Below are 20,040 nucleotides of genomic sequence, written 5' to 3'. Positions count from 1 at the left end.
ACTCTGAACAACCCCAAGTACAGCCATCCAAGCCAGTAACTACATTGCTGCATTATTTCTTTGTGAAATTTGCTTCTTGTCTGTACCCTTGAAATTGAATAACATTTCATGAGACTCCTTAAAAAAAAAAAAAGTATACTTGCATTGCTATGAACCATCACCACCATCCATCTCCAGAGCACTTTTCATTTTGCAGAACTGAACTCTGCTCATTAACTGGTCACTTCTCATTTCCCCGTCCCCTCAGCCCTTGGCAACCACTATTCTACTTTCTGTCTTTAGGAATTTGACTCCTCTGGGACCTCATATAAGCGGAATCACACTGTGTTTGTCTTTTTGTGGCTGGCTTCTTTCATTTAGCACCACGTCCTCAAGGTCTATGCGTGTTGTAGCCTGTGTCAAAACTTCCTTCCTTTTTGTTGTGGAGCACAGGCTCCGGACGTGCAGGCTCAGCGGCCATGGCTCACGGGCCCAGCCGCTCCGCGGCATGTGGAATCTTCCCGGACCGGGGCACGAACCCGTGTCCCCTGCATCGGCAGGTGGGCTCTCAACCACTGCGCCACCAGGGAAGCCCAGAACTTCCTTCCTTTTGAAGGCTGAATAATATCCCATCGTATGTGTAGACCACATTTTGCTTATCCATCCATCCATCAATGGACACATGGGTTGCTTCCACCTTTTGGCTATTGCGAATAATGCTGCTGTGAACGTGAGCATACAAATGTTTGTTCGAGATTCTGCTTTCAATTCTTTTTGGATCTACACCAGAAACAGATTGCTGTATCATATAGTAATTCTATTTCTAATTTTTTACAGACACAATCCTTTTAATACCTACATAATATTCCTCTATCAGCTCCTTTTATCGTTCCCCTATTGAAGAACGATAGTTTCTTTAACCATTTTCCTCCCAAAGGTTTTTTTCCTCCATTTTCATTATTACAGTGATTCAACAAGTATCCTTGTATACACTTCTTACAAAAGTTGACCCTTGAACAACATGAGTTTGAACTGCATGGGTCCACTTAAACGTGGATTTTTTTTCAAGAGTAAATACTACAGCACCACATGATCCGTGGTTGGTTGACTCGGCACATGTGGAGCCACGGGTAAGGAGAAATCACGTACATGTAGGGCAGACTATAGGTTAGAAATGGATTTTTGAGTGCAGAAGGTCGGCACCCCTAACCCCTGCATTGTTCAAGGGTCAATATGTTTTCTTATGAGTATTCTTAACTATATTTTTAGACTTTTTTTTTTTTTTGGCTGTGTTGGCTCTTTGTTGCTGTGCATGGGCTTTCTCTATTTTTAGACATTTTTAAGCTCATTATAACAAGAAAACATGAAAAGATGCATGAGATTAAGTTAATAACAACCCCTCCCATCTTACTACTATCAATCCTCTGCCCATGAGGCAATTGGAATAACAGCCTGTTTCTTACATTTTAAAAAGTTCTCAAACATGTGTGCACATGTACATATCTATATACATATGTATGTGTATTCATCCATCCAAAAGTGTTCAATGTATATATAAGCAACTACATATAAATTATGTTCTCCCTCTTTCTTTATAAAACTGGAACCATGCTATGTACAGTGTTCTGCACGGACTTCGTTTTTAAGCACTGTGTAATGGAGATTGTTCCAAATTAGAACATAAAGAACTTTGGTAATTCCCTGGCGGTCCAGTGGTTAGGACTCTGCACTTTCACTGCCAAGGGCCCGAGTTCGATCCCTGGTTGGGGAACTAAGATCCCACAAGCCGTGTGGCCAGCAAAAAAAGAGGCTTGTAGAAGCTCTCTGTATTCTGGAAATATTAATCCTTTTTCTCATGCATGTGTATATTGGTTTTACTTTCTTGGGGTATCTTTTTCCATACACTAATATGAAATGTTCCACAATCAACTATATCTAATTTTTCTTTTATGACTTAAGAGTTTTGAAAACTTGCTGAAGAAAACGTCTCCTCCCATCCTCAAGGTTATATAAATACTCCCCCTCTACATTTTCTTCTAGTATTTTTATTGTCTCTATTTAAAGATGTTTTATGTTTCATATGTTTAATACATCCAAGCTTATTTTTGCTTTTGGTAGGAGGTAGAGGTCAAGTTTTCTTTTTGTTTTCCAGATTATATCAATACAGTCATTCTTAAAAAGCTATCCCTTATCCACTGAATTGTTACCTTTGTTATATATCATACTACCACACACATATAGACTATTTTTTAGTCTCTTCACCTGTGAGATGGGAATTAGACTTATGTAATGTTAAAGATGGAAATGATGTTCCATAGCAATGTCTCTGTTATGGTCTGAATGTCTGTGTCCCTGTCAAATTCATATGTGCACAAACCTAACATGAAAGGTGATGGTATTAGGAAGTGGGGCCTTTGGGAGGTGATGAGGTCATGAGGGTGGAGCCTTCATGAATGGGATTAGTGCCCTTATAATAGAGACCCCACAGTGTTCCTCTGCCCCTTCCACCAAGTGAGGACACAGTGAGAGAAGTCTGCCTCTGGACAGGGGGTCCTCCCTCGACCCTGCTGGCCTCTGATCTCGGAGCTCCAGCCTCTAGAACCATGGAGGTTAATTGCTATTGTTTAATCCGCCCAGTCTATGGTATTGCTATAGCAACCCTAACTCACTACGACAGTCTCTAAGGTCCCTTCCAGATCTACATTTCTTTGTTAAGAAGGAGAAAATGAATTATGATCTGCAGGGAGGAAGAGGGGTGAGACCCGAGCGGTGGAGGAAAGCGCGGGACACGGTCGGGGGGACCCTTACGCCGTGGAGCTTCATGTAGAGGCCGCAGGCGTTGCACACGGGCTCGCCCTCGGCGTTGCGGCGCCACAGAGTGGTGGTGGTAGTCTGGCAGTTGGCGCAGGAGAGGCCCACTCGGCGGGAGGCGGACTGCAACACAGGAGACAGACCCTTCAGGTCCAAGGACAAGGACACGGCAGGCGCCCTAGCATCTCGCTTCACCGGCAGCGAGTGTGGGGCGTGGCTGTGTGAGAGTCTCAGACCAGCCACCGCGTCCCTAAGCCTCTCCTGGGGGCGTGGGAGCAAAAGGGCTGTGCTGCAGGGGGATGGCAGATCCTGGTCATAACTGCGGCGTCAGCAACATTATCAGTCACTCGCGTCAGGGAAAAGCCCAGCAAGCCCTGCACACTGTAGGCAGAAAAGCTTCTCCCCAAAGTAGAACGAATCCGGGCCTCAGGGGCCGGGAGTGAGTGGGGGTGAGGAATTACTGTGTCCGAGTGTCTTCAAAAACTGACCTCAAGAAAGGGAAGCACCAGGGTTTATCCCCTCTGTTCTTCTTTCCCTAATATCTGTGGAAAGCTAGTTCAAATTGGTCAAAATCAAATTTTAGTAGAAAAGACCAGGAAACTAGGAGACAAAAACTTGGTTCCAACTCTTCCCCAGCCACAGGGCCCAGCATGCCCCACATAATCTCCCTGGTCTTTGGGTTTATCAACGGATCAACTGAAAACAGGGTAAGTCACAACACAGAAAGGATGAATTAGCCTTCCTTGTGGAGTTGATGTGAACATAGGCGATACACCAGACAATGCTGGGTCGGGGAGCAGGAAGTCTGGACTCTGGTCCCTGAGGGGAGACTCAGTGTCTAAGTGGCCATGGGCAAGGCCATTAGCTTTTCTGAGCCTCACTGTTCATTTCTGCATAATTAAGGGGTTGAACTAAATGGCCTGGACCATCCTCGTAGCTCAAGCCAACTCCGAAGGTGTAAGAAATTACTATTTGCCACTCATCCAGCCCTTAAACCTGCACCTTCTCTGAAACATGACTTGAAGCCCCAAACTCAAAACCAGGAATTTCCCACCAAGGCCGAGCCCTGAAGCCAGGAGCTGACAGAGGGAGAGAAGCCTGGCTGCCGGGCGCCCGGCACTGGCTTACCAGGCGGCGCTGGGGCTTGATGAGGGGCCGGTTGATGCCGTTCATCTTGTGGTAGAGGCCGCAGGCGTTGCACAGGTAGTGTCCCGTCCCATCCCGCCGCCACAGCGGGGTGGACATGGCCCCGCAGTTGACACATTCTCTGCCTTCTGAGAAGTCGTCAAACACATCTACTGGGTGGGAAACAATACAGAGGATTAGTTCTCTGTTTATGCCAGAAATCTCACAGCGGAGAATCTAGACACCAAGGAAATAATGCCCTCTCCCTGCAAGGAGTGGAAGACGGATCGCTTTGGGCTGCCTGGCTTTTCCTCGCTCGGCCCTAAGCCTTGGGAACCGGCTCAGAGGGCTGTCCTAGCAAGCGGACCTTACCCCCGGCATCCCAGACACAGCAGGCTCTCCCTGGTCATGAGAAAGGGAACAGAGTGTGGTAGAGACCACGAGCGCCTGGGTTTCTCTCTTCAGAGCCTGGCGGGGGCGGGGTTTCACCTAACACTGAGTTCCACTCAAGACCTTCTTTCTCTCTTTTTTCCCTTTCAAAATTGAGATTTCATTTCCTTTTCAATAAAAATATAATAAATATTTACTTCGGGAAAATTAAATGCTGGAATGTGTAAAAAAATATAGGAATCATACATAATCCTGTAACTCAAAGATCACCATGTTATTAACATCTTGTTCTGTTAGATCCTTTGCAACGTCTTATATATTGACATATTTTTGTCTACTTGAGGTCAAGCTGTATCATTTTGAGCCCATTTTTTCACCTCATACCAAAGCATTTTCCCACATTAGAAATTCTTTATAACGTATCTTAGTGTATATTATCCCATGCTAGTACTGCACCATCCTTTATTCTCATTGGACTTCTACTTAGCCAGTTTCTGACTTTTGTAGACACCGCTCATTTTGAAAGCTAATCTTAGCATTTCTGCTTATTCCTTAGGATACTCGCCTAGACACAGAATTACTGAGCCAGAGGGACTATCTTTTTCTGAAAGTTCTTGAAATTTTCAAACTTTCCTGCAGAAAAAGGCTGTAACTCATTTTTCTCATTTCAATGTATCCGTATGATACGCTGTGTCATAGCTTGACATTTTTCTTGCTTATTGGAACATAAAATAAAGGTGCATATTATGAGCAACGGTGCTTTAGAGTGGAACCCGTCCACAGGAACGTGGCCATCCCTGCCATTTCCCTGCACTCACTCACAGGCCCCTCCCTCCCCATCACCTTTGTCTTCCATGTCTACAGAATTTAACAATTGACTCATCTCACTCGTGGCCATTTCAGTCACCCTGCTGAGACAGGCTCGGCCAGTTTCCTTATTCCTTGTGATCTACATAAAGTCTGGCTCAGAACTTCCAGAAGTCTCTCTGACTCCATGTATACAAAATGCTTCCTATTTTGAACATTTTTATATCCTTTCTAAATTTTCTGTCCCTAAATACAGCCACCCTGGTGTTCAGACTGTTTTTGTCCTACTACCAGAGGCAAAAGTGGATTTTTCTCTAGTTCAGGGGGGAGACTTGGGGAGGAGGGTAAGAGCTCTCCTTCCATCAGCCTAGCCCCTTACCCTGGGGTTTAAGGCCGCACATTCTGCTAGTTCTGTGGCCTCGCTACCTGCTCTGAGGGAACTCGGGCTGGAGAAGAGGATGGTGGAGGCCCTCTCCTCAACTCTGGGTACACAAACAGTCATTTGCACCTGCAAACAAGTAACTATGAGTAAACAGTGTGCAGGTGTGAGGGGCTGTTTGCTCAGGCCGGGGAGCTGAGCACACACCGGTCACAAGAGAGGCTATTTTTGCACCTGGGTCACACTGAGAACCCTCCAGCAAGGTCACCTGCCTTGAGAGCCGCACATGACACGATGACTCCTGTTCTCGGCTTGCTTCCCCAAACCCGGGGGGGAGGCGTGGAGTGAACAACCTGCACGTCACCCTCCACCTGCCTTTGCCCAGTAGCCCTGCTCCCTCGGCCCAGCCTTCCGGTGAGGGGACTGGAAAGGCCAGGGGAGCTCACAAAAGGCCCTCAGACCAAGGAGGGGCGCTGGCAATGTCCTCATTTTGTAGAGTGTTTGCAATCAACACTAGATGGCGCTACAGCCTCTAAATTGATCCCCTGCGTTCCTGTCTAAATCACGATGGAGGGTTTTTTACATCACCTTTTCCACAACCCAATTAGTCTGTTTTTTTTTTTTTTTAACAATGAACATTTAAACATATTAAAAAGTGGCCCAAATAGGAAAATTAGCTCTTATTTAATCACCATCCAGCTTCCAACAATTTGTGGCCAATCTTGTCTCATGTACACCTTCTCCACCCACTTCCCCCATCCTGATTTCTTTTGAAGAAAATCCCAGACATTCTGTCATTTCACTCATAAATATTTCAGAACGTGCCTCTCACCGATGAAGATTCACACTCTTTTCCTTTTAAAGATAAGCAAACCAACCTCTTTCCTATGTTCCAGTTCATCTAAAGAAGGCTGCACAGGGAGAGGGTCTTTCTCCATCCATTCCTCTTTTCTGGAGGGGAGATTCCCTTTTCTCTTCATATTTATTGTTTTACACCCAGGACAGGATCTCAGCCCAGGAGCCTCCCTAGCAGTCCTGGTCTCTCTGCTGGTTACTGGCCTGACTACCTTGAGAACCCAGCACCGAGGCTCGCCTTAGAAATGCCTTCTTGCCACACGGAATGGGTTACACAGTCAAGCAACCATTTTACAGGCTGGGGGAAGGCACTGGAGGTTGGCAAGTGTGTATTTGTCACCGACAAATACTTACTGAGCATCTGCTATTTCAGCACTCCGAGAGATGTCACAGGAGCTCAGAATGCTAATGACCTGGTTGGGCAGATGGGGTCAGAGTATCAATAAGGAGTAAATATTACTGAATTCAATTGGGCCACATATCTTAAACAAGGTGGGCATTACGGTGGCAGAGACTTCTTGCCTAGGGTAGGAAGTGTAGAAGTCCCAGATTGAAGAGTCAGGTGTTACAACAGCAGCCAAAGGAAGGATGGGGAGGTGAAGGCCGTGCTTCCTAAAAGCATCCCTCAGATGCACCACATCTCCTTACAAACCACCACAACCCCAAATGGGCAAAGTTTCCATATCTTCTACCAGAAAATCTTGCCATCCGACCCACTCAATGGAACGTTACATAATTGTAAATGATGATGACAAAGACAACCTAACAATAAAGAAAAATGCCTACCTCCCATGTTAAATGAAAAATGCATCACGCAAAACACCAAATACACTGTGATGGCAGCTGAGACTACCAGGAAGGGGCTTCTATGAGGCTAATCAAATTGTATAGACTTTTTGTTTTTATTTTTTTATTTTTTAAATTTACTTAATTATTTTTGGCTGCGTTGGGTCTTCGTTGCAGTGCACGGGTTTCTCATTGCGGTGGCTTCTCTTGTTGCGGAGCACAGGCTCTAGGCACGTGGGCTTCAGTAGTTGGGGCACGCAGGCTCAGTAGTTGTGGTTCACGGGCTCTAGAGCACAGGCTCCGTAGTTGTGGCGCACGGGCTTAGTTGCTCCATGGCATGTGGGATCTTCCCGGACCAGGGCTCGAACCCGTGTCCCCTGCTTTGGCAGGTGGATTCTTAACCACTGTGCCACCAGGGAAGTCCCTGGACTTTTCATTTTTTAAAACACCGTTCTATAATGTAATAATTGCTTACCTTTTAAAATGTGAAAAAAAAATAACGAAACAAAAACATTTTTTTGATCACCTCAAGCAGCTCCCAGTACACTCTGGGGGAAGGGACTGTTTTACTCTCTTACATCTGACACATACATATATTTCCCCCCTTGAACTGAAGAAGGGAGAGAAAGAGGTTCAAACCCTGCTGTTTAGCACCCACACTGGGGGAGGTGGGAGGTGACAGGCTGGGAGCCCCAAACCAGCACCATCATCTGACGGTGCGAACCTTGCTAATAACCACTTCATCAGACGTGCACTGGGTGGAACTTCCCGAGGGCAAGTGGGCAGCAGCCTGATTTCTAATAAGGAAGGGCACAGCCATGGCCTTGAATTACGAAAGCCCCGCCCACCCAGTGCTGGGCATCACGGGAATTGGACCAACCACTTAGAAGGCAGTGGGAATCCAGCTCTCGGAATGGGTCAGCTTTACCCCACATTCAGAGGAAAGACTTGTAATAATAGTTGTAAAGTACTTTGTAAATAAGAGGAAAAACTCACAACAATGGTTGTAAAGTGCTTTGCAAACACCAAATGAGATAACAATGATGGGTTATTGTCAGGGTTGGAGGGTTTGGGACGGAGTGGGGACAACCAGGGAGAACCTTGGTGCCTGGATATTGGGGGAGGGACAGATAAAAGAGCCAGGAGATTTGGGAATCTGACCTTTTCTCAGAATTGTAAATTGTCTATCACTCTCAGACTTGGCCCAGTTTGAGACCTGTGGGCAGGGAATGAACTTGAAGGCAGGTTGACAGGTCTCGGGGCTCTGCTCATGGGAAATATTAATTCGTGATCATTTTAGCAACCAAAAGGAGAAAATGAACTGTGCCCTCACCCCAAGAATGGGGGTCTAACTCCTCACTTCCATCCATGCCCCACTTTAAAAAATTCTTTTTAAAGAGGGGAACAAACCCAGCCTGATTTCTTCGGCATCTAATTTAGTACCGATAGTCCTAGGAACTAAGGCAGACTACTCCCACCCAAGTGCCTGAAAGAAAAATGGGGGCCAGGAGGTTGAAGGATCCCACCCTGACTTCCCCACGGAGAGCTGACGCAATCACGGGTAGGGACCTGACCTCCCATGCCCGGCCTCATCCATCTCGGGGAACCCACCCACAGGCCAGCAGGCGAGTCAGGGCTGGGAGGAAGAACGCCAGGAGAGGAAGAGAGGGGAGGTGGAGGGGAGGAGGGAGAGGACTCAGAGGCCGGGATAGCGGTTGGCAACACCCACTGGGCGCGGCCCCAAAGCTGGTTTGTCTCCTGACTGCTGGAGAGAGAGCTCAGGCTGAGGGATGGGGCCATGCGTGTGCGGGCTGCTGGGTCAGAGCCACAGAGCCTGGCTCTGCGCTGAGCTCCACCACAGGGGTGTCCGTCACACCCTCCCTCTTTGGAGGGGCTTCCACTTGCTAGGGGAGCTGGGTCTTGAGCCCGAGCCCGGGTGGGAGAGACCCTCCTCTCCCTCAGTCCTCAGGTGCTGAGTCCATCTGGTTTCTGGTGGGGAGCCCAAACATTTGCCGTGTGTGTCTGCTCTACCTGCCTCTGTAGCAGGTGATGGACATAGAGATATACTAGGTCAAGTTGGGGCAAAAATCTCTGCCCCAAGTTGTTTCTGTCTAGCTGGGGATGCACAACCCAAAACAAATAATTACATTCAATGTGACAAACTGCAGTGACGCCTGGACTGAATCACTACCCGGCCCCCCTCCCCCCCGCAGCACATCCTCAGCCATCCTAGATCTCTCTGCGATCTGCGGAGGGAAGACACACAAACACAACGGAAATTACCCATGCCCAGGGTAGCGACTCAGTGCTGCAAATTAAGGCCGGCAAAGAGAGGGGAGGGGCCGCCCGGAGACCTCCCGGAGCCAAAGGGGCTTCAGGAACAAAGTCCCCAGCCCCACCCAGACGTCCCATGCTGAACCCCAGCCCCGAGTCCCATCCAAAGTTCAGCAGAGATTGTGCCTGGATTTCCTGACAGGCCCGGCTCTGTCCCAGGGGCTGGCGCCTGGTGAGAAGCAAACAAACCCCGAGGTTTTGGGGCAGCTCCTGAGGCTTCAGTCTTCTGGGCTTCGTCAGGCCCAGCCTGTGACAGGCTGCTGCTGTGGGGAGGGCGGACACAGCTCAGGCAACGTCAGGCTGGCGGGATTAGAGCAGCTACTTTGGAAGCTCCTGCCGAATAGAAGCGGTTCCCGCTGGGCTGGGCTGGAGCTGCCCTGCGGAGCCGGAGCCGGGGGCCCTGCCTCTGAGCGCCCAGAACAAAACGCTGGGGTTCACAGAAAGCATCCACTACATCCCGACCCGATCCACGAGGGGCAGACAGCTTTAGAAACTTACAAACAAGGAAGCTGAGTATCATCTATATGAAACATTTAGCACACTACATTTCTGGATAGCCACGGAATAATATGAGAGACCTTTACACTTTTCTCTGGGTGAATACTGTAATTGTACTGGAAATAGATTTCCACCACAACCCCCAACACACACACACACAGACACACACACACACACACACACACACACACACACACACACACCTCCAGCATTTACCTAGGACCCTGGCTTCAGGCTTGAGGTGAGAGTTAAAGAATGAGTCAGGTTAAAAAAAAAATCACAAAGAAGCAAGGACATTCTGAAAGGAAGGAACAAAAGCACCAAAAACAGGGAGGGATGGAGAGAGAAAGAAAGAGAAAGAGATAGACAGGGAGGGAGGGAGGGAGAGAGAGAGAGGAAGGAAGGAAGGAGGAAAGAAAGAAAGAAGAAAGAAAGGGAGAGAAAGGAAGGGAGGGAGGAAGGAAGGGAGAAAGAGAGAAAGAGAAAGAAAAAGGGGAGGGAGGGAAAGAAAGAAGAGGTTGAAGAACAACTCTTGCTATGACAGACTGGAGGAAAATATTTACAGCATATTCCCAAGAGTTAATACCCCCTAATAAGCTAAGAGAAATTACACATCACACAGAGAAACATGAGGCGAAGACTTCACTGGGCAACCAGTGCCTGTCACTGAAGGAGCTGTGGGAAGAGACAAGCCTCTATCTTTCCTTTCTGTGGACCACCTGCTCCTCTCTTGAAGATCTACAGGCTCCCAAGTATCTACCTCCACTCCTACCTGGTCTGTGTGCACAGCAGGGGCAGAGTGGGAGGGAGGCCCAGAAAGAGGAATGTCACTGGGGTTCAGAGAAGTTAGGTCTTGCCCAGGAAATAGAGGAGCTGGGATTTCAACCCAGACTGACTGGGCAGCCTCTCAACCGTGGGCCCAAAGACCCACCAGCTCCTGCCGGCAGATAGATGGCTTGACCATCCTGTCGGGGACTCAATTCTCTTCCCAGCAGCAGACAGCGTCAACACGAACAGTTCGAAAATCAGTACGTGAAAGATACTCTAGGGTCGCAACATTGCATGTTAGTGGCGAGGACCACAGGAAGTCCAGGACGCAGGTATGCCCTGTTTACCCAGCTCACCTGATCACAGAAGCGTCTCAGGGCACGGGTGTCTCAGTGCTCCCCAGCACACCAGCTTGGGAAATGCCTGCTAGCCTGCATCTCTGTGGCCTTCAAGAATCCCCACGTGGGCTTTCCTGGTGGCGCAGTGGTTGAGAGTCTGCCTGCCGATGCAGGGGACACGGATTTGAGCCCTGGTCTGGGAAGATCCCACATGCTGCGGAGCGGCTGGGCCCGTGAGCCACAACTACTGAGCCTGCGCGTCTGGAGCTTGTGCTCCGCAACAAGAGAGGCCGCGACAGTGAGAGGCCCGCGCACCGCGATGAAGAGCGGCCCCCGCTCGCCGCAACTAGAGAAAGCCCTCGCACAGAAACGAAGACCCAGCACAGCCAAAACAAATAAATAAACTCCTACCCCCAACAACAACAACAACAAAAAGAATCCGCACGTGTAGGGATATAATTACAGGGTAAAAATTTCCCCGTGACAGATGGGTCAGTCACTGGCCCAGGAGAAATTTCTCGGTGCTTAAGAATTCACAGTTGACCCTCAGTGACCATGACGTCCTGAGCCTCCTGCATTGTGCAAAGTTAAGTCCATGATGGATACAGACTGCCATGCGGCTATTTAGAGTTCTATGGTGTTAGGTTCTGAGAATGTGACTTCGTTTGCCAGATCTGGAAGTTAAACACCCGTAGACTCCCAGGAGAGGGTCACTGTGGCCCTTCCCACCTGTGATCCACGGGCTGGGAGACCGTCTTCAAAGTAGGCAAATGAACTGAGCAGGAAACACTCAAAGATTGTGTTGTGTTATAATTTCTAGTGTAAAACTCTTGCTAACGTCGGTAGTTTGCCCTTCTAACAATAAGTGTTTTTACGAACACTGTTTTGCCCAGTGGTCTCCTCGTCCGTTGTGGGCTCCCTCCTGTCCATTTCTACCCAGTGGATGAGCTGCCTGGAGTCTTCCCCGAGGGGCCTGGGGAAGAACCCTGCGGGACGCTGAGTGAAGACTAGCCAGGGTCTCTATAGGCTGCTGCATTCAGCAGACACCCTGTCCTGTAGCCTCCACCCTCTTAAATCCGGAACCACCGGCTCTCCTCTTTTCTAACACCCCTCGGGCTGGCTTGGATGCCACACACCTCATCATCCAGAATGGCACGCTTCTGAGGGAAAGGTGCTTATTACCAATTATTCTGGGACAACAGGCTTAAAATCAGACGTATGGCCACTTGCGGCCGAACTCCAGGTATGAGACCTACAACCCTGACACGTTTATTCCCCCGTGGTCCCCTGCACACTCGTTTCTCCCCAGTGCCACCACCTCCCAGGCAGGGTGCATGCAGAATGCAAGGAAAGAGGTGCCGAAAACTGCTCTAAATGCTGGGTTCTCTAGTTGGTCACTGACATCTCCCAGCTCCCTGGGTTCAGGCTGGGTTCGGCCTTCGGCTCGGCTACAGCCACGGGATCCCTGGGTGGCCATCAGCCATTGAAAATGTTTGCTACTTCCTGGACTCCAGGTATCGAGCCCAAACCCTACCCTTCCTTTTCTGGGCCTGGTAAGTTCTGAACAGCCCCTCATCCTGGTCGCCCTGTGCTGGCTCTAAGGCTTCTGGGAGGGCAAGCACTCAGTCTCGAAAAACTAGAAGAGGTGTTTGGGTGACTCCGTGGACATGCAGTGGAAGAAACCAAGGTCCAGAGATGGTGAGTCACTCACTTAAGCTTCTAGAACATTTCGTGACCTGATCTTTGCCCTGCGAGCACCACGCTGCTCTCAGGCTGGGTCACTCCATCTGCAGTGCTCAGCACACAGCAGAAACTCAGTGCATTTTGACCGATCAGATTTCAACAAATCAGCATCCTAAAGCCTCTAATGAGGCAGCAGTAGGATGGTGTCAATCTGAAGGCTCTGCCCCTGGCCTGCCTGCCTGGCCACTAAGATGCATGTTCCTGGACAAACATCATAATTCGGCTGACAGAATATGTGTATATATAATTATATATACAGATGGATGGATGTGGAAGAGTGCTCTGTGATGCATTAAAAACCAGCCCACACTTGCTAGTGATAAAACTGCTCTAATAATTCATTAGTATACATCAAAAGGACCCCATCACCACCACACAGAGAGACAGAGGAAGAGAGAAATATTTATTTTTAAGATGTTCATGGCAGGGCTTCCCTGGTGGCGCAGTGATTAAGAATCCGCCTGCCAATGCAAGGGACACAGGTTCGAGCCCTGGTCCGGGAAGATCCCACATGCCATGGAGCAACTAGGCCCATGCGCCACAACTACGGAGCCTGTGCTCTAGAGCCCGCAAGCCACAACTACTGAGCCTGCGTGCCACAACTACTGAAGCCCACGTGCCTAGAGCCCGTGCTCCCCAACAAGAGAAGCCACCGCAATGAGAAGCCCACGCACCGCAATGAAGAGTGGCCCCCGCTCGCCTGCACGCAGCAACGAAGAGCCAATGCAGCCAAAAAATAAAATGTAAATAAAATAAATAACTTTATTAAAAAAAAAAAAAGATGTTCATGGCAAAACACTGGAAACAACCCAAATCTCCACTGATAGGGGAATGAGTAAGAAAACTAAGCTGCAGTAAAAAAAATATGAAAATTTGAGTTGATTTTTAAAATGACAATTACATGGACTATGTTTAGATTTTCTCTTCCTATAACACAGCTCAAATTCATTAAATCAGCAGCTAATTAAATAAGCATCTCTGTATTTGGGGAACAGGGCTAGAGGCAGAGGGAACAGCAATGCAAAAGCCCTGAGCTCGGGGGAAAGGGATGGTTAAAAATAATATCATGTACCATGAAAGAAGCTGGTCACAAAAGACCACTGAATGTGTGGTTCCATTCATACGAAATGCCCAGAATGGGCAAATACACAGGGACAGAAAGTCGGTTAGCGGTTGCCAGGGGCTGGGGGAGAGGGAATGGGAGTGACTGTTAATAGGTTCAGGGCTCTTCTTGGAGCGATGAAAATGTTCCCAAGTTGATTGTGAGACGGATGTGCAACTCTGTGAATATACTAAAGTCCGCTGAATTACACACTTTAAATGAGTGGACTTTAGAGAATGTAAATTACACATTATTTGCATAATGCATATTAATAAGGCTGTTACAAAATAACTAATACCATTTTCCCCCACATATACTAGTGTGTATCTGTGAATCCCAAACACTAATACAATTTTTAATTTACTTTTCAAAAGCATCTCTGCCTAGGAGTCGAGGGATTAGAGAGATGTCTACTTCATTTCTTCAGTTTCCCATGATCCTCTCATTCCAGTGACAAAGTGTCTTCTCCACTGTGGGCCCAGGTGCCTCCCCGCCCACAAAGGTGGCCCTCTCTGGGCTCAGGTATCCACTATGGCACAGACTGTTCTTCCCACCCCACAGAGGGAAAGACGAAGGTCCTTTCCACAGGGGGCAGGACCAGAAAGTGTGGGGATGTATGACAAGCTAATCAAAAGCTGTCTGCCCATCTTGCTGTGGACAAAGTCCGGCGCTGCTTCTGGCTCCTTGGAGTCCAGGCCTCCTGCCAGCCTGCCTCAGTTACCTAATTGTGCCCCGGGAGGGGGGTGTGGGGAAACAAGCAGGCAGATATTGATGGAGAGCAGGACATGGTACTGCCGGGGGCTAGGGAGATGGGCAACATGACAATATTTCAGGAAGAGTATAAACACTTGCACACTTGATCTAGAAATTCCACTTCCAGGAATTTATCCTGCAGATGCACTGGCGCTTGCGTAAAATGGCTGACGTACGGGGATACTCAATGTGGCATTTGTTTCTGCAATGGCAGAGGACTGGGAAAACAACTTATATGTTCATCAATATGGAGCGACTGTCAACTCAGTTAGGGTGCACTGTGTAGCCATAAAGAACGAAAATCTTTTACACACTGATATGGAATTCTTTCCAAAATATACTGTGAAATATTAGAAGGTACAGAACAGGGTACATGACACTCTCTTAAAAAAGAAGAGGTAGGCATCTATACACAGATTTATTTGTATGCACAGTAAAAATACCTCTAGGAGGATAGACAAGAGACTGATAATAATGACTTGCTTCCAGGGAGACTGTAACCTGGTAGCTCAGGGATACTGTTCACTGTATGTTCTTGTGAACATTTTGAATACTGAACTATGCTAATTTACTTCCTAATTGCAATAAATAATTCTTTCATAGGTTAAATAAAGTAATAAAGTAAATGAACATGCCCTGACTAGCATCGTCACTCTTTCATGTAGTAATAGGTTTCATTTAGAGCAGGGAAGTTTCCCTTTTTTGATTTCCCACAAGAGCATCTTATCTCCCACCATTTTCCAAGCAGGTTCTCAGTCTAACCGACCCGCTGTCATCTCTCAGAGCACCCTGGTTCCTGTCCCAAGGGCCCCCCGGCCTTGCCTTCTCGGCAGGCTTAGGCCCCAGACCCCGGCGGATCTGACTTGGCTTCTAACGCTCAGTTACACCCATGCACACCGCTTGTTTAGACCTTGTTCCTTTTATTAATTAGGAAGACTGAGAGGGAGCTATCGCCAGGCCCTTTATCAGGGCCACAGGCGGAGACTCATACCAAGGCAGTCTGGGCCCGTTTGACTCTGCAACCCCTCTTTAAGCTTTTGACAAGCTGGCAGGAGGGAAAGGAAATACTGAACAAATTGGCAGACCAGCTCCCTCAGGGATCAAGACAATGGGTCTGGAGGGAAAAGGCTTTTCCTTCCAGCCCAGTGGCCATCAAAAGGAAACAACTTTCCTTTCACCTCCTGGAATGGCAGCAGCCAGCCAGCCAGCTGGGGAGATTTATGGAGATATAATGTGACCTCTTTATTGCTCTGAATGCTAGGGAGGCATTTCAGGGGAGATTTACGCCTTTTAGAAGGGGAGCAGCGCTACGGTGTAGAACTGTGTACACGGGACCATTTCCCCTTCTGGGGCTTTCTTGAGGATTATTTAATCAAACTAAGGTTAAACTCAATCACCAGCACTTTATATCTTCTTCTCCTGCTAATCCACCTAGTTACCCTGCAAGCTTTTCGCATGAAATGTGATTCTAAGGAGAGTCAGGAGGGCTCTGTTTAGCTTTGAGTTCACTTGACGTAAAACAAAACAAAAAATAAGGATGAAGATCGCTTACAGCAGGGCCGGGCGACGGTGTCCCTCCCTAGCGATGGACCCAGGCAGCACTCGCTGTACCCGCCTATGACCAGGATCTTCTTTGTAAAATGGGGGTGTCAGACCACATATCGAGGCCCTTCCTAGTTCTAAAATTATCCAGATCAGTATCAGATCAAATGTATAAATGACTCTGCACCAGTGATTTTGATGTCACTTGTTTTTTTTAAGCTGCAGATCCATTTCTTCAAAGAGAATCTTATTTAGGAAGCTTGACATAAAAAGACAGAGAAGTGCAGCTGATCGGGTGAAAGGATGAACCAGACTCTTCCCAAATCCCCCTGGACATATCTATATCTACACACAGTGGCCTTGAGGAAAGTCCTCCAACCACTAGAGGGCGCAGAAGTATAGCTGCAGGAGTGTTTCTCAGGACTCTGCCTATGATGTGAATGGGGTCCAGCCTCTGCTTCAATATCACAAACTACATTTACCAGATTTATAGGCTGGGAGTAATGAGACCCAATTCCAGAAGCAACTGGAGGCCAAAATGTTCAGCAACAGTAACGTTACCTCTCTTGCTCTGGTCTCCGCAACTCAAAAATGAAATATTTGGAAAAGATGATTTCTAGCTCCCTACTTTTTGAATCATCTAACTTGGCACTACATTGTAACTCTTCTCATATATATATTTATTTATTTCCTCCTAATTTATGTTTAAATTGTATACATCACAACTGCTATAAGAATTCAAATACTCCAATAAAGATGTTAAAAAAAAAAAGAATTCAAACAGTACAGAAAGATGTCACATGAAAAATAAAAGTCTCCACAATTACCATTATCCCACTCCTCAGAGGCAACGGTGGCTAACAAATTTTCTATTTCTAGACATTTTCTGTTATTAATTATAATTTTCATTTTTAGAAATTTAGAATTACAGAAAAGTACCAAAAATAATATAACAATCCCTTTTATTCCCTATCACCATCTCTTAACCAACCACTATTTTGAATTTAGTGTATATTCTTCCAATTCATTTTTATACTCTTACACACAAATATACGTACCTCTGAACATTATAAGCATGGCTTTGTATAAATTTAAATTTACATGAATGCCCTCACACTGTACATTATGTTTACAAATTTACTTTTTAAAAAACATGGAATATTTCAGTAATTGAGAAGAAAAGAATATTAAAAGGCTCCTGAAGCCAGCACCTAGCTTTGTTAAATCGTAACATTTTACCATATTTTCTTCTGATTTTTGAAAGAAATAAAGCACTGCAGATAGTTGATTCCTGTGTATCCATCCGTCTCCTCCTTCCCTCAGTAGAAAAAACCTCTATCGTGAATAGGTTTATCATTCACGTGAATGTTTTTACTCTGGTAATATGTGCATACTTTTTAAAAAGCAATATATATTTTTTTGCATGTTTTAAACTTCATAGAAATAACATGATTTGTATCCTTAAGTTTTATTTTTTCTTATTAATATGCTTCTGCATTTTAATTATGTTGATACATGTGGAGCTACTTTATTTGAGTTGCTTTATGGTTTTCCATTATATTCACATATCATATTTAGTTTGTCAATTTCATTACTGATGTATATTCAGGTAGTCTTCAATTTTTGCTGTAATAAATGCTGCAACAGGCATCCTTGTACATATCTCTACAATATATTAGGCACGTTATAGACATGTTCAAAACCTTCCATCCCCTGTAGTTACTGACTGCATGTGCCAGGCTTCTAGAAATTAGTATGTTAAACTGAACCAACTTGATGGGAGTAACTATCCACCGGACTTGTTTTCCAAAGAAAAGTACTGTTTAGAGTAGCAAAATTATAAGCTTACCTAGACATGTTGTAAAGTCCTTGAAAAGTAACTCAGAGCCAAGTTTTGTGAATTGGAATGCAGTGCTCAAGTCACATTCTGCTTTAAAACTTGTAACAGATATAGATGAATTAAAGAGAAAAAATATATATATTCAGAAAACACATGTTTGGTTTTGGTGCTGTTTAACAATGTATCAGATAGCTTTTGCTAGGTTATGCTGTAACAAACAATCCCAGAATCTCAGTGGCCTACTATATTAAAGATTTGTTTTCTGCTGTTCACAGTGCATGTCAGTTGCAAGTTGGCTGCAGTTCTGTTATACATGTGTGCTTTGCTCCAAGACCCAGGCTGAAGGTGCAACCTCTGTCTGGGTCATACGAGCCTCATGGTGGGGGCAAAAAGTGATGTCAGAACTACATAACGACTCTTGTTTTTGTTTTGTTTTTGCGGTACGCGGGCCTCTCACTGCTGTGGCCTCTCCCATTGCGGAGCACAGGCTCCAGATGTGCAGGCTCAGCGGCCATGGCTCATGGGCCCAGCCACTCCGCAGCATGTGGGATCTTCCCGGACCGGGGCACGAACCCGTGTCCCCTGCATCAGCAGGTGGACTCTCAACCATTGCGCCACCAGGGAAGCCCCATAATGACTCTTAAAGCTGTGTCTGGAATCTGCACAAGTGACTTCTAGTCACATGTCATGGATCAAAGCTAGTCTCATAGGCAAGCCTATGTTATCAGCGTGGGGGGATATAATTCTGCCCCGGGAAGGGACACCTGCAAGAACAGTGCCATCTGCCCTGAACGCAAATGGGATCATACCACACAGACTTTTCTGCAGTTTAGTTTCTTCGTGGAAACTCATGTAGTTGGATATTTTCCCATATCAGTACAGATCTATCTCACTCTTTGAAAAGGATTTATTAGTTTTGTACTGTAAAGGTATAAAACATTTATGTTCTAATCCATAACTCCCACAGTTGTTTAGCTGTACTTTGATATCTGAAAGGATACATTATTTAATGCCAGTCTTTTTGTACCATAGCTTCCCCTTTCCTAATGCCTTGGCTGTATTTCAGCAAGTAATTTTTCACCACTACATACAGCAGGGCTGTAATGAACATCATTGCCTTAATTTCTGCCAGTACCTGTTTATTTTCACTTGTTTTGATTTCTGATAGCACAAGTTCTCCCTTCTTACGTTTTCTTTATAAAAACTATCTTGGCTATTCTTGCACAATAACTCTTCCACGTAAATTTTATAATCAGCTTGACAAGTTGTATTTAAGAAAGCCTGCTGGGATGTTTGCTGGGACTGCATTAAATTTACAGATTTTGTTTGGCTGGGCGGTGGGGGAATTTGGAAGAAAGAATACTGCTAAGTTTTCCAATCCGAGAACATAGTATCTTTTCCCACTTATCCATGTCTTTTTAAAATATGTCTTTTAAGTTTTATAGCTTTCTCCATAGTGATCTTACATATTTGTTTACCAAAGTTGACTATTTCATCTGCAAATAATGAAAACATTGGCTCTTCCTTTCCCATCTCATCTATTTTCTTACCAGGTAAGTTTACATGGGCTGGAAATCTGAGAGGTATGGATCAGCTCTCCAAGTCTTCCCCTCGATGTGGTTTGAATTTCCATTATATTTGAGAGTATTTCTGTAGTTGAGGGAATTTTCCTAGTTTCACTAGAGATGAAATTTTTACTGTATTCTGAGGGTTCTTTTCATCTGATTTATCAGTATTCAGGGAGGAAGGGGAGAAGGCATACTTTACTCTGCTATCTTCCCCAGAAAGTCTCTACCCGATTCTTCACTGTTTTTTACGGTACACAGGCCTCTCTCTGTTGTGGCCTCTCCTGTTGCGGAGCACAGGCTCCGGACGCGCAGGCTCAGCGGCCATGGCTCAAGGGCCCAGCCGCTCCGCGGGCATGTGGGATCTTCCCGGACCGGGACACGAACCCACGTCCCCTTCATCGGCAGGCGGACTCTCAACCACT

General features: G+C 46.4%; 1 protein-coding gene across 2 annotated transcripts in view; it reads right to left on the bottom strand.

Moving 5' to 3' along the window:
- The window catches only part of GATA4 (GATA binding protein 4), a 49,176-nt gene that overhangs the window by 9,181 nt on the left and 19,955 nt on the right, over positions 1-20,040 (bottom strand). Inside the window, exons 2-3 of one of the 2 annotated variants that reach the window (XM_032635312.1) lie at positions 3,919-4,088; positions 2,788-2,913 (exon numbers count right to left, since the gene is read on the bottom strand). In XM_032635312.1, coding sequence (XP_032491203.1) covers positions 2,788-2,913; positions 3,919-4,088 — 296 coding nt within the window. The remainder of the gene's footprint in view (positions 1-2,787; positions 2,914-3,918; positions 4,089-20,040) is intronic. The other variant, XM_032635311.1, reaches the window with a different exon arrangement.

Source organism: Phocoena sinus, chromosome 6 (assembly GCF_008692025.1).
Source record: "Phocoena sinus isolate mPhoSin1 chromosome 6, mPhoSin1.pri, whole genome shotgun sequence".
In the NCBI taxonomy this organism is placed as follows: Eukaryota; Metazoa; Chordata; class Mammalia; order Artiodactyla; family Phocoenidae; genus Phocoena; species Phocoena sinus.
The sequence above is the reverse complement of the archived record's forward strand: the minus strand, read 5'-3'. Positions and strand labels throughout refer to the sequence as shown.